A 13,859-nucleotide genomic window follows, 5' to 3' on the forward strand; every position below is an offset into this window, starting at 1 on the left:
AACCCCAGGACCTCAGCACATGACCTTATTTGAAAAGAGGGTCACTGCAGACATAATTAGCTGAGAAGTCAGCCATCAAGTTGGGTGGGCTCTAATCCAATGTGATGGACTCCTTGTGTAAAGACACAGGGAGAACATCCCGTGAGGACGGAGGCAGGGACCCAGCCACGTGTGCGCAAGCCCAGGAACAGGGAGACGGCCGGCAGCAACACCAGGCTCGGGAGGCGCCTGCGGTGGGCTCTCCCTCCCCGCCTGGAAGGAAGCAACGGCTGGCTCCTTGAGGTCAGCCGTCCAGCCTCCAGAACCGTGGGCATAAATGTGTGTTGTCTGAGCCCCGTCTGTGGAGTTGCCACAGCAGTCTGGGAAGGAGCCCCGGATGCCTGGATGCCGTACCCGGGCAGCCTACAGAAATACCTGCTGGCTGTGCACTGCACCAGCCTCCCTGAGTCTACTCTTCTCACATGAGCTCCAAGGAAGGGTCCCGCTTAGAAGTCCCCACGGCTCCCCAGAAAATCCAGAGTAACACCCAGAGACCTGAGCCGGGTCCCCACGGCCCTGCACCCTGCCTTCTCCACGCTGGGCTCCCCTGCTCCCCGGGCTGCCGCACGCACCCGTGCCTGGAACTGTCTTCCCCACGTTCCTTAGCTGGTGTGTCCCCTCGTTCAAGTCCCAACCCCAATCCCACCAGCTCGGAGGGGACTTCTCCACGCACCCCTCTGCTGACGTGGCCCCCTCACTCTCCACCCCCACTGCTCTCCCTACACCACTTGGAATGGAACGGTCTCCGTTAGCTGCTTGTTTGAAAGAACACTAAAATGCAAGGTCCGTGCGGCAAAGACTTTAGTCTGTCTCTGTTATCTGAGTCACTGAGTCCCGGGAGCCTGGCACAGCGCCAGGCACACAGCCTTCACTCAGACATTTGCCGGGAGAATTAAGGAGGAGGGAGGGTGGGAGGAGGCGGGGGGAGGGGAGAGCTGGCTCCCGCCAGGCGTGCACCCAGGGCCGGTGGTCCCCCACGCCCCCCGAGACCCTCATCATTTCGAGAAGCAGCTAGAAATCACCCTCTGGTATTTATCCTATTACTCTGGAAACAGGCGTTTATGTGTCTGAATCCTCAAAGATTATGATTTCCTGAAGAACAGGAGGTTTTACTCATGTTTCTGTCAAGCCTAAAATAGACAGTAGATGCTCCCCAAACTCGGTCTTCACAGAGACTTCGAGTTCTTTGCATATGAGTTGCACCCACCGTTTGCTCCCTTCGTTCTGGGGAGGGTGGGAATCGGGGTAGGGCCGAGGGACGCGAGCCCCCCACCGGCACCCAGGAAAGCCGGGCCAGGACAGAGATGGAGGGCAGAGGCGCTGCCGACGCCCGGCTGGCTGCTTACTCAACATGCATTTGGCACCGAGGGGTGTTTTGGTACTACATCTTGGAGAAAAATATGTCTTAATGATTCCCTAGAGAGGTTTATGACTCACATAAATTGCAAAGTCTGTGTCTCCGCACCCAGCTCATCTATGTTACACGAGTGTAGTTCTGCTGTTTTACTCTTTATTCCCTCAAAATATCTGAACGGTCACACACTACACAATTTTCCACCTGATACTTTGAATTTTAGCCCCACAAACAGAGCATTACTATGGAGGATTCAGGTATCCTCTCTTACCACAAATATTCAAATTATCCATCTGAGGTTAACAGAAGATAAGGAACTTTTGTACTTCTTGGATGTTCTGGTACACATAGGAACTAATTCCGTATTTTCCCACTTTGAAGAGAGCGGGAGAGAGAATTCTGAAAAGAGGAAAGGAGAAAGAATCCCAGTGTGACAGTCTAGAGCCCATGAGATCCCCCACAGCCCCGGGAAGCACGGACGTGGCCGCAGGGACGCTGCCCGAGGCCTCCCGTGTGTGGGCCAGGGAGGCACCTGTCACCTTGCTTTAAGCCCAGAGGAGAAGACAAGCCACAGCGTCTGACCCGGGCCCTGACCGCATTAGCCAAAAAGCCCTGAGCCACCATCAGCTACAGCAGGGGGATCAGTGATTCTAGGATGAGAAAGTGCAGCAGCGTGAACAGCTTTGGCTTGAAATTCCCTTATTTGTTGGCTCTGCATTATACTGAGCGAATCACAGCATTTTTGGTGCCTCAATTGCACCACCTGAGAAACCAAGGGAAGGGAAGGGACCTCCCTCCCACCTCTCTGCGGCTTAGCAAGGACGGAAGGTGATAGGAAATCAGATTCGCGTTAAAAGGCAGCGTTCCTATTCCAGCGAGTCACCGGGCTTCCTCTCTGGTGGGACTGGTGCGCTGTCCTTCCCTGGGGGCTCAAACACAGGAGGCCCTGGAGGACGCCCCACACTTGGTCTTAGGGCTTCTTTTAAGCCCTGTTCTGGGCTGAAGGGCAGCTTTTTTTTTTTTTTTTTTAAGATTTATTTATTTATTTAACAGAGAGAGAGACACAGCGAGAGAGGGAACCCAAGCAGGGGGAGCGGGAGAGGGAGAAGCAGGCTTCCCGCGGAGCAGGGAGCCCGATGCGGGGCTCGATCCCAGGACCCTGGGACCATGACCCGAGCCGAAGGCAGACGCTTAGCGACAGAGCCACGCAGGTGCCCTGAAGTGCAGCTTTGATGAGTGTTTGCTTCGCGATTTAGCAGCCACCTGGCCATGGATATTGCTGGCTGCGACGGACGGGTCAGCACCCTCGGCCCCGACAAGCAGCGTCTTCTTTATGTGACCAGCCACCACCTCCGCTGCTGGCCTGTCCCCCGCGGCTGCCACGGGGCCCCCGCGGCCGCCTGCTCGTTCACACGGGCTCCAGCCCGGACACAGACCGTGCGGGGAATTCGCTCTGCTTGCCCAGACATGGGCCTGCGCTGCCCCCGGACGGGGTGTTCCAAGACAGCGGGGCAGGGTCCCCGGGGGCCGCGCAGGGCTTAGAGAACGTTCCCGCCAGCACCGACGAGGCAGTCCTTGCATCGTCAGAGGGAAAGCCCCTCAGAAACGGGCCAGCTGCTGGCTTTGTCACGGAAGCGGAAAGCGAGCGTCTCGGCCGCGGACCCCGCTGAGGCCGGCCTCCCGTGGCCGGGGGTGACGGGCGCCAGGGCCCGGCGGTAACGGGACGGCCCGCCGCGGGGCTGGGCCCGTGGGAAGGGCCCGACTGCCGGGCTCGTGGGGATGCTCGCGGAGAGCTACCGGCGACTCATCAAACGGTGTGGGGGTGACGTGGCTGACACCAGCTTCAGGAGACGTGACGAGCACCCGACAGGCCGGCAGAGAACGAGCAGGGCTCGGAAGACCATCCACCTCTGTTCCAAACTGCTAACTCTCGCTTTAAACTGTAATTGCTTTGCTCTTAATTGCTTTATTAGTTCTGAGGCTTCATTACTCTGCTTGTCTCATTTCTATTCAAACCAGTTTGGATTGTTCCTTCTTTCTTTTTCTAAAGGAACAATGGAACTCTGTCTAGATCCCCAGGGCGAGACAGGTACGAGGTGATACGCTGGAACCGACAGGTGATCTGGGTGGCTCAGCCCCGACCCGGGTGACATCCCACTCTGACCATGACTTTAGCCCAGAGGGTTCTGATAACACTTTTGGGTTGTTCTCTCCTTCAAGCATGAAGGGTCCTCCATGCTCCCCCAAATCTCTTCCCTGGCCTTGCTCGAGCCTCGCTCCCCAAGCAGAGAAATCAAGGGGTCCAAGCTGGAGTTGCTTGGAAGTCGGGCTGCCGGTCACTAAAGGAGATCACACTGACAGAACATCCTGCCCCAAATAACCGCCATTGGTCCACCTGACCCCCGAGGAGAGGCCAGGGGCCGGGCACGGAGACTATAACTTCAAGCATCCTCAGACAGGCCGGAGTTGTCTCCTCTGCCCTGATACCCCCCTCTGCCCCCCCACAGAACTCTCCACCAAGTGGAAGCTGACCTCAGCAGGTGCCACCCCCCACACACTCTGTTCTGCCTACAGATGCCAGAATCTCGGCTATCAAAACCCGGAGTAGAAGCTCAGGGGGACTGGGAAACACCCCAGTCATCTTGAGGAAATAAAGTAAAACCATGCTAGTATGGAGAATAACTTATCTGGGCCTTGTTTCTAAAGTCGACGAGAAAGTGGTCTTTATTAATAAATATAACCCTGATACCTGAGCACTTTAAAAATGCATACACCGAATTCCAATATTTTTCACAGGTTGTTCTGTGAAATTAGGAACTTGTCTAAAACAACACCTGTGTCTGTGATCCAGAGACGGAAGGGTAAGGGTGGTGCAGGGACGCGGAGTCTGGGGCTGAGCAGTGCTTAGAGGCCTGGCTTCCGCACCCTGGAAGGGGCCCTCTCCTTCCCGCCTCCCACACCCCACACACCACTGCCCCCAGGGACCGATGATGGGGCTCCTGTGTGGAGCCCCAAGGGGTTTCCCAGACACCTAGGCTCAGTCACCCGGGGATTAATCCTGCAGTGTGCGCCCAAGCGGAGCATGTGATTCTGCAGTCAGCCGTGCACTCTGGTAGGGCCCTAAATTCTCACCTCCCACCCAGCTTGGCAACACGTAACCTGCAAAAGGAGACAGGGAACAGGAACGCAAACCTCACAAAGCAGGCGCCTCCCACACATTCACGGGTCAACTCTCTGCTCCCGGATTTCCCTTCCACAACTAACTGTGAGTCCCTCCCAATAGCCCCTGAAAGACACAGCTGAAGAAATCCTTCCTGACGTGATCAGCTGAGGGGGCGCCCCGGGTAGGGGGCGCGGGCGCCCCGGGTAGGGGGAAGCCTTTCCCTCTGCGGTGGTGAGGGAGCGGCACGTGGCACTCACACCCACTTCCTGTCTCACTTGCAATCTTTATTCAAGACGTTCTTCCATGGATGGAGCCGTGACGTGAAATACACCTGGACGAGAACCACACACTGAGATATTTATACATAAGATGTCCCAAGTGTGTTCTGTGCTTTAAAATGTATCCCTACAAAGGAGATGCCACACAAAATCGCCGAATCGGAGTGACCACAAGGCCACAGTGGCTCCTGAGTCCTCTCCCACGTCCCCTCCCGCGTGCCTCCAGGAGGCGCCCACTTTCTTGTCGGACACCATGTTCTGCCCAGAGGGCGTCAATAAACATTCTTGACTGAATGAATGAACCGTTGTTGATGTGAATTATTTTTTTTCCTAAATAGGGTTTTTCATCATCATACACGTCAGACTGGCCAATGGTGTGAAACTTTTCTGCTCTGACTTCCCTCCCGTGTCTGAGCCATAAATCCTTCAGTTACAAGAGACCCGGCAGTTCCACCCTGAAGGCCCAAGAGGATGCACAAGGAAGCGCTTGCTTCCCACTGACCCTCAGACAGGTGTGAAAACATCCGCCTGCTGCGGCTGGACCTGCATGTTGCTTCCAGCATCGTCTATCAGACACATCAGGAAGCAGCCCGTTATGTCTCAGGCTCCCCGCAAACACCACGAACCTGTCACATAGCAACATTGCGTCCTGCAAACTACTCCTAAAACTTGTTTGGAAATTCTTCCGTCGTTTATTAAAAGTCAAATTGATATTCTACCATTGGGAAATAGTAATAATTTGCTGTGTCTCACCTCCCATTATCAAAAATAACTTTAAAGAGGTGGAATAATTTTACTGCAACAAATCAGCACCTGCATTTCCACCCAAAATGTTAAGGATAAGACACCCTGAGACTAGGAGATCTTAGGAAATAAATATTGTGAATGAATTAAAAGATTTTCTGTTAGTCTGTTAGGGGTGCCCGGGTGGCTCAGTCAGTTAAGCGTCTGCCTTCGGCTCAGGTCATGATCTCCGGGTCCTGGGATCGAGACTGTGTTTAAGTGGGGAGTCGGCTTCTCCCTCTGCCCCTCCCCCGTCTGTGCTCATGCACTCCCTCTCTCTCAAATAAATAATCTGTTTCTAAAAAAAGATTCTCTGTTAATTGCATAAGCACTTTCGAGCACATCCTGTCACACAGTCGTGGCGCTCAGGATGGCCCTACCAGGGAAAGGGTCGGCACCAGCGGTATGAGCTCTGCGCTGTAGAGTTTCCTGAACCGAGCTGCTAATGGTACCACAGCAATCTGCCTGCAAGGAACACACCGAAGGTTTCTGGTGATCAAAATTCCCACAAATGCCTAGCAAAGTAGAAATAAAAGTGGCAGTCAGGCGTGGCTTGGTTTCTCTGAGACCCTGGGCGTTGGACCTTGTTAGTCTGCAAGGAGGGCCCCCTTCCTTACCCACTGGCCCTCCTGGGGACCTGGCCAGTTGTCTGTCCTCTCAGGGAAGTAAGTCTCCGGCTCGTAAGGCCATTTGGCCTTTCACCTCCGTGAAACCGGCCAAAACAGGGCCACACCTACTCTCCCAGGGAAGGCAAGCACACCCCAGGCCAAACGTTTTGTTCAAGAACGCTGGAAGCGCCTTGCCAAGCCAGGAGCCGAGCCGGGCTGCTTGCAGAGCAGAGCTGGAAGGCCGCCGGCTAAAGATGAGGCCGCTCTGTGCTCTTTCTATTTAACCAACATATCATGCCATGTGATCATAAGATCCGGTGGCACCGGGCTGAAACTGCAGATTGGCGGGCACGCATTTCGACAGACGTGAAAGACAGTTTTTAGCATCCGAACGGACCATTTTTGTAAAGCCAGCAATGCTCACTGATCCACCCCTCCCAGCTGCCGGAACTTCCCAGCTGTTTTATAAAAAGCAACAGAATTGCACATCTTACAACTTTTATGCTTCCAAGTGGTGCATCACTGAGCAACTCAGGAAATGAAAGCTGCTTAATTGCCTTGTCAACCTTCCCCGGCTACAGTGGCCGCGGAGGGTACTTCTTCACAAGCGGTCAACGTGTGGCTGCTTCAACAGGATCCCTTTCCTTTCCTTTGGCTGTGATTCCCCTTTGGAATGTAGCGCTTTCCTGTCCCAGGCCCCTCAGAGCAGGGCTTGCTGGCACCACAACCTCCCCCACGACCTCAGCGGTGGTCTGGACCTTTCTGCTCCCTTGAGGGCGAACCCGGTTTCCTGCTGCCCAGGTCAGGCACGTGCCCCACACAGCGTGGAACCCAGGCTGACGTGGCCAGCGACAGCTAATGCCCTTGGCTCTTCCCCACTCCACGCCCCTGCAGGGTGTCCACCCCACAACCCCCATCTCCCCTCCCAGCCTCCTCTCCTGACCTGCTCCCCACAGAGGGGCGCTTCCCTACTCTGCTCGCGCGGGGCTCCAAGAGCACAGCCTCACGCGTGTTCAGAGGCTGCGGCGCCTACCTTCCAGCAGGTGAAATTATGTATCACTTTGGTGCCCCGGCTGGTTATTCCCCCTGCCTGTCTTTATTGGTGATAATTCGCCATCTCCCTCGGAAAAGTCCGTGCCCAAAAACTATGCCGTTTACCTTGGTTTGTGATTTTTCTTCCTGTTTCATGTATCCCTTTTGAGGGAAATGTACTGACTATCATATACACAGCACACATGTGTGCATGTATGCGTTTGTGTAGGTGTATGTTTACACACATATATTTCACTAAAATAACGGCTCATGGGCTGTTAATTTCAAACTGCCGTTCCTCCCTCCACCCCACCTTCCTCCCCAAAGAATCAGGCTGTAATAAAACATGTATAATTACTTCTTCCACGGTATCTTCGATGGTGGGCTCCGAGTCCAGGTTAAGATCCTCCTCGGCGGTCTGACAACAAAGATACACATTGAATGGCATTAGCATGGCAACACTCGTGTAGAGAGCGTCACACCGGTAATCAATACGAGGGCAAACGAGCCATTCCCTATTAGCGCAGCAGAACAGGACCACGAAGCCAAGGCCCCTTCCCACCTGCGTCTGCTTTTGAAACCACGTGCAGCTCCAGGCAGGAAATGGATCTTTCCGTAACAGGCCGTGAATAAAGCACAGAGTGTTTACATCCACAATTGTAAATTACTCCATCAGCCAAGCCTGTGTGACTCCAGCCACAAGTGAAAGAAGCAAGTGATTTACTGATTTATGTAACTCCCTGACCAGCAAGGCAGGGGCTATGGATTCGCGTGGGGGCTCAACGACTAACGGACAGAAACAGAGAAGTGACAAATGGAAGGTGTTTGCGACCATTCTTGTCTGGACGGAATCTCTCAGCTGACGCTCAGAGAAATGACTTAACTCGGACAGAGTCAAGTTCCTGGCCCATAAACACATAAAGCAGAGTGTTTCTGTAGGATAAGGCCTCACCAGGAGGGTCTGGGTCTGAGTCTTGTTTACTGCATCATGACTTAAAGCAAACTGCTTAACCTGGGCCTCAGTTTCCCTATACACGTCTGGAACGTAACAGCATCTACTATTGAGGGATGTGGAGAGAGCTCAGGGGAGCAGCGCCAGCTGGCTCGCAGCACGGGCACCATCGCCCACCACACACCCCAAGCCGCCTAGGTCCCTCACGTCCAGGCAGTCTGCTCTTGGATAACCAGCAACGGTCAAGCTAGACCGTGAGATGCTGGGGAGTCCTATTTGATCTGCATTGTTTAAAGACGGGGGCTTTTCCTTTCTTTAATGCCTGATGACATCCCAGAAAGGAAGGTCATGTTTATTCCTTTAAAAGAACACGAGAAGGGGATAAATGGGTCAGCGAACCCCTTCCACCACCACCTTACTCATCCTGTCTCGCATTTTCTCACCTTCCCGCCCCACCCGGGGCATGCCCTTGGCCACGATAAAGCCTGCTGAGAGCCACTAAAACATCATATGTCTGCTTCTTTTTAAGGCCAGATTCTTCAGGGATTTTCTGGAGGGCCCAGTTTTTAATTAGCATACGTTTCCTTGTCAATACATCTCACTAACTGGTCAAATATACCACCCGAAATATTTCAAAACAATTCATAAAGCCGCAAATACTCTCCCTCGATAATCAAATGAATTTCCCCCATCTACGTGCTGAGGCAAAGCCGGTTTATGTAAAGATAACGGTGTGTCCAGTACAGTGAGCCTCAAACCCAACCCAGGCCAGTCCAAGAAAACAAGGCAAGGGGAGAGCGACTCCTAAGTTAGAGTAGAACTGGAATCCCAGAGTGTTGGTCGCCAGCACTGGGAAACCAGCCATTAGTCCTGTTAAATTTGTGCAAAAGCGAATCACAGAATCACTTGCACCGTATAGCAGATTCTCTTATAGGAAGAGCATGTGAAACTTCTCACGCAAGGATTTTGTAATATTTAATTTGGAGTTCAGAGGCCAAATGTATTCCATGTGTTTTGCCCAATGTCTTGACATGTGAGCTATTTTAGTATCACACAACATAAAACATGGGCAAACCTGGAAAGCCAAATGAGCCTCTGAGTTCCAGAGCAGGCACATCTCCCATCTGTGTGGATTCAGAGGACTCGCCCGGACCCGAAAGACTTCGGGACTTCACAGTTAATCTTTCCAGAAAAAGCTCTGATTTTCTGGGTTCCAAAGCAATGGGATCGGATGCTCTAGCTCCATAAAGCATACTGCAGAGGGTATACGATCCTCAAACATTTACCTAGGAAGCTTGAAGAAAATTTCTTTGGCTTTGGGACCATCTACTTTAACCAATGTTCGCGATTTGTTGTGGCCTATACATCAACCTCAAAAACTTTTAAAATTTGCCCTCTAAATGGGGTGGCAAGGCAGTGCTGTCTGAGACATATTTGAAAAACATGACTGTATTCACTGCTGGTCCATTTTCAGTCGATCTCAGAAATATTTCCGACACCAGTGGCTCCTTAGAGCTTTGGTCAGTAGCAGTGATGTGAAGTCTGGAGCCCTTTGAGAAATTCTGCAAAGCCCCTTGCTTCCCCACTTCTGTCCTTTCTCTGCCCCAAAGCCAAATCCTCCCCCTCTTTGTGGGGCCAAGCAGTGGGGGGGGCTGGGAGCTGGATCTCCACCACAGACATAGTTCAGATTATTAAGAGGGCTTCAGAAAGCACCAGGAAGTCGGAGAACTCCTGGCTAATCGTACTTAATTCAATTCATTCATTCACTTTCTTTAGAAACTCAAATCTCTCTCAAAAGAAAAAGAAAAAAAAAAAAAGAGCCCTGAATTAGCAATCCTTGTAAGTGAGAGGCTCTTTCTAAGGCACTGTCTTGGACGCCAGGAACGACATCCTGGGCAAACAGAATAGTCAATGACAGTAAAGAGCTGGGGTGTCACCTCTCTAGACTTGGGTGCTTGTCAGCGGCAGCAATGGCACGTTCTTCCATCAAAAAATAGGCTTCATACTTATGCTGTGCTCTGCCACCTCTGCTGAACATAAATGTATAGTACAAGCATTAAGTTAGTCTGGCTCCCCAAAAAAGTACTTTAAAACACTAAGTAAATTCTCTGCTAAAACAGAATCTCCCATTCAGTTTAAAATTGTTGCATGAATGTCTCAACATAGAGGTTGTGCATATAAACATAAGTAACATTTAAAAGAATTGAATTTACAGACATGATGCTGAGATAGGAGATAAGACAAAAATTAAAGCTTGGATTTAGTAAACATTTCGTAAGTTCTTAGAATTTGCCATTTGGGAAAAGCAATTTGAGTTGCTAGAGCCACCGCACAGGTATGTCTAATAATCCAGCAGGTAGTCTAATAACGGGCAAGGGGTGCTCTCATAATGCATAAGTTTGAGGAACTTACCCTTCACGGGTAAGGTGTGTTGATCATCTATAATTCAAATTAAGGAAATCAAATTCTATGGACCAGACTTCCAGAGAGTTCCAGGTCCCTGGGGAAGCATGTAGTTAAACAGTATCAGAGGTGACACCCACCAGCCAGCCCTGGGGAGGGGCCACCAACACTTTCATTTCATTATCTTTTCTCTTTATTTGTAACAGCTCCTCTTTATTGAAAGGCACACACACTATTAAGACTGCATTATCTTCATGCCTTCTGTTTCTTAAGAAGTCATCATTGTTTTGCCCCTGGTTTCATCCTCCGCTGTAGCAAATGGAGTTCTTATAATGCAAAGCCACTTGTTGAAGGAAAATCACACGGATGCAGATTAGTTTGGAAGCCCGTGAAGACTTCCAAGATACACACACTGCTCAGGAAGCATCCTGAAGTTTGGTTTAAGAGCAACAATTTCCTTCTTCAACGCATTAGCTTTCATTCATTTAATTTACACCCCACACAATGCCCCGTGTGTGTGGGGGCACCTATATACGTAATGTTTATATGCATGCACACACACGCATGCATCCATAGGACACGACACATACAGCTCTGCACACATTAAATATTCAAGTTTCTGTCACACAAAAGTCCCCAGTAAATATGAATCCATTCTATGAGACATTCCGCGAGCCACAGTTAGGCTCCTGCAGAATGCATTCTTCTCTCCTTGGTACTCACCTCTATTTCCATGGGCTCCACCTCGATCTTTTTCCATAGCTCCAGCAGCTGTGCAATCGGCATTTTTTAAAACTTTGCTTTCCGTCTAATCAAGTACTGGGAGAGAAGAAGCAAGGGCACCGAACGGTGCAGAGAGGGGGCAGACAGGGTGTCAGCGCCCGGGCAGGGGCAGGCGGAGCGGGGACAGGGGCCCGGGGGTGGGCGGGGGGCCCGGGGTCTGCAATATGGCTGCGGGGCGAGTCGGCTGCGCGCGGGGCTGGGGCTCCCGCCGCCGCGCTGGGCCGACGAGCAGAGCCCAGACCCAACCGCGAACCTCACTTGCAGCCTCCGCGCGGCTTCCCGGCCTCGCCCCTCCCCCTTCCATTGCCACTCCCTCCTTCCCTCCCCCCACTATTTTACCTTAATTGGCTCTAAATGATGGGTGCAAGTTGGGTCTGAGGATGCTGCTGCCATAGAAACTGCATAGCAACCAAGGGCTGGGAAGAGGGGAAGCGAGGAGGGGGCCCTGCGGCAGACTCTGCCCTTCTCCCTCCGGGCGCGACACACACACACACACACACCCACACACACACACACACACACACACACACACCCACACCCACACACACCCCTTCCCTCGCCAACCACTCCCTAAGCCCCACGAGACCCCCGTTAGCCGGACACGAGGGGATGAGGCAGGAAGCCAGGGGCAGGGGAGCGGCTTTTCCTGCTCGGATACTGAAGAAAATCCTGGTGTCGGAACTGCCGCGGACCGGGCAGCAGAGGCAAGGCCTCCCGCTTCCTCCCAGCCGCCCTCCCCAGCCCGGGCACTGGGCGCCCCGCAGGAGAGCAGCAGGGCCGGGCCGCAGGACCGCGCGGCCGGGGGAGGGGGGTGGGGGGGCAGCAGGTGCTGCGGCCCCCGAGGCCCCCGAGGCCCCCGCTCCCTGCGCGCCGGGCGGTCCGGCTCCAGCCCCCTCGCCTGAGCGCACGATCCTGGCCGCGGCGGCCCAGCCACGCGGCGGCCGAGGCTTGGAGCGAGGCGGGGGGAATGAAAGCAAGGTGGGCTGGTTAAACCGCCAATTACAGCACCTGTCCCAGGCAGGACAAGAGTTGGGGGGGAATACTAATTCAAACAATGTACGGTCAATCGTTTACCAAGTTCCAGGAAGAATGTTGTGCGCATCTTGCACATTTTCTCATATAACTTCCATCTAATGTGGATTTAACAATCCGGTTTCATAGATGAGAAAATCCTGAGGCTCACAGAGAAGGAACGTGCCCGAAGGGACCCACCCACAGGGTAGGACCGGAAATGAAGGACGGGTGATCCCAATTTCTCTCGGGAGGGATCAGGACGTGTGCGTGTGTCTCAAGGGGACATTTCCATCATCGGTTCCTTCTCGTTTCTCTCCCAGAATAAAAGATTCATCTCCCAGGCTTTTAAGTGCTAATCTGGTGTTTGGTCCCCTCTTTTGGGAAACGGTGTTAAAGTCGAATACTTCTATTCATTTCTACAGCAAATTCCTTTACCTTTGAGAAAAATATATAAGAAAATGGCTTGCTGCTTCCAAAAATTATCAATCCCTTTGTCTTTTTCATCTTTATAAAGTCACTAAGAAATCCAGTTGCTTACAAAACAAAAAATAATAAACTAGCTCAAATCCCAGATACTTCATATTTCAGAGCAAATAGAGTTAACAGGAGAGGCTCCATTCCATTCTTAGTGTTGATTTAGGAGGCACTTTATCTATCTACAAAATCAGGCCAGTGAGATCGTGAAAATTAATTCCATCCAAAATAAAAATAATAATGGTGTTTTCAAAGCACTCGCTGATAGAGCAAAGGATTTCAATGTGTTCACTCTAATAAGGTAACCTGGGGCATAGGGTAAGAGGTCACAGATTAATGACATAAAATGAAGCGATATTTACATAATAAAAATAGGGAAATCATTGACATAAAAATAGTGCTGGTGGGATGTCAAGCTCGTTATACCTGAACGACTAAGAACATGGAGCCCCGAAAGGCAGTGGGAAGGGAAGTGAAATTGAATTCCTTATTGGGTGTTTATAAAACTTCCACGTTCTGGAATTTTCCACCAGCATTCCGAGGTAGGCAGACTGAAGGGAAACATCATCCTTTTGTTTGGGGAAGGACTATGGAGAAGGACGTTGGTTGGGACCTCCTGTGATGACCCGCCAAGCCCCCTGCCTCCCACTGAGGAGGACAACCCTCCCCAGGAGCCCAGCCTCTGGCTGATGTGCTGGAACCTTACCACAATCAGCTGTCATCAGACACAAAAGAGCTCTTATTAAAGGCATATCTCTAGGAATTGCTGAAAATACGGTTCACGATTCAGCCTGATGGCCGTTTTTAAACTTTGCCGATGTCGCACTGACAGAGGCACCGAACATCATTCAGCCCTTCCACAGGTGAGGCAAAGGAGCCAGGAGTGCTGAAGGACTCGTGGAGACAGCCAGACAAGATGTAATCCGGGAGCTCTGGAATCACATTTCCGGGCTTAATCACTGTGCATCGGTGCCTT

General features: G+C 52.0%; 1 protein-coding gene across 3 annotated transcripts in view; it reads right to left on the minus strand.

Moving 5' to 3' along the window:
• Positions 1–13,859, minus strand: part of RPS6KA2 (ribosomal protein S6 kinase A2) — a 360,649-nt gene that overhangs the window by 330,055 nt on the left and 16,735 nt on the right. The window contains exons 1-2 of one of the 3 annotated variants that reach the window (XM_073894220.1): positions 11,336–11,429; positions 7,616–7,675 (exon numbers count right to left, since the gene is read on the minus strand). In XM_073894220.1, coding sequence (XP_073750321.1) covers positions 7,616–7,675; positions 11,336–11,398 — 123 coding nt within the window. In that variant the 5' untranslated portion in view covers positions 11,399–11,429. Of the gene's footprint in view, positions 1–7,615; positions 7,676–11,335; positions 11,430–13,859 lie in introns of those variants that run through there. The other 2 variants (XM_073894221.1, XM_073894222.1) reach the window with 2 other exon arrangements.

The sequence above is a fragment of the Callorhinus ursinus genome, unplaced genomic scaffold, assembly GCF_003265705.2.
Source record: "Callorhinus ursinus isolate GAN/ISIS: 27379988/994484 unplaced genomic scaffold, GSC_fseal_2.0 scaffold6, whole genome shotgun sequence".
NCBI classification, from domain to species: Eukaryota; Metazoa; Chordata; class Mammalia; order Carnivora; family Otariidae; genus Callorhinus; species Callorhinus ursinus.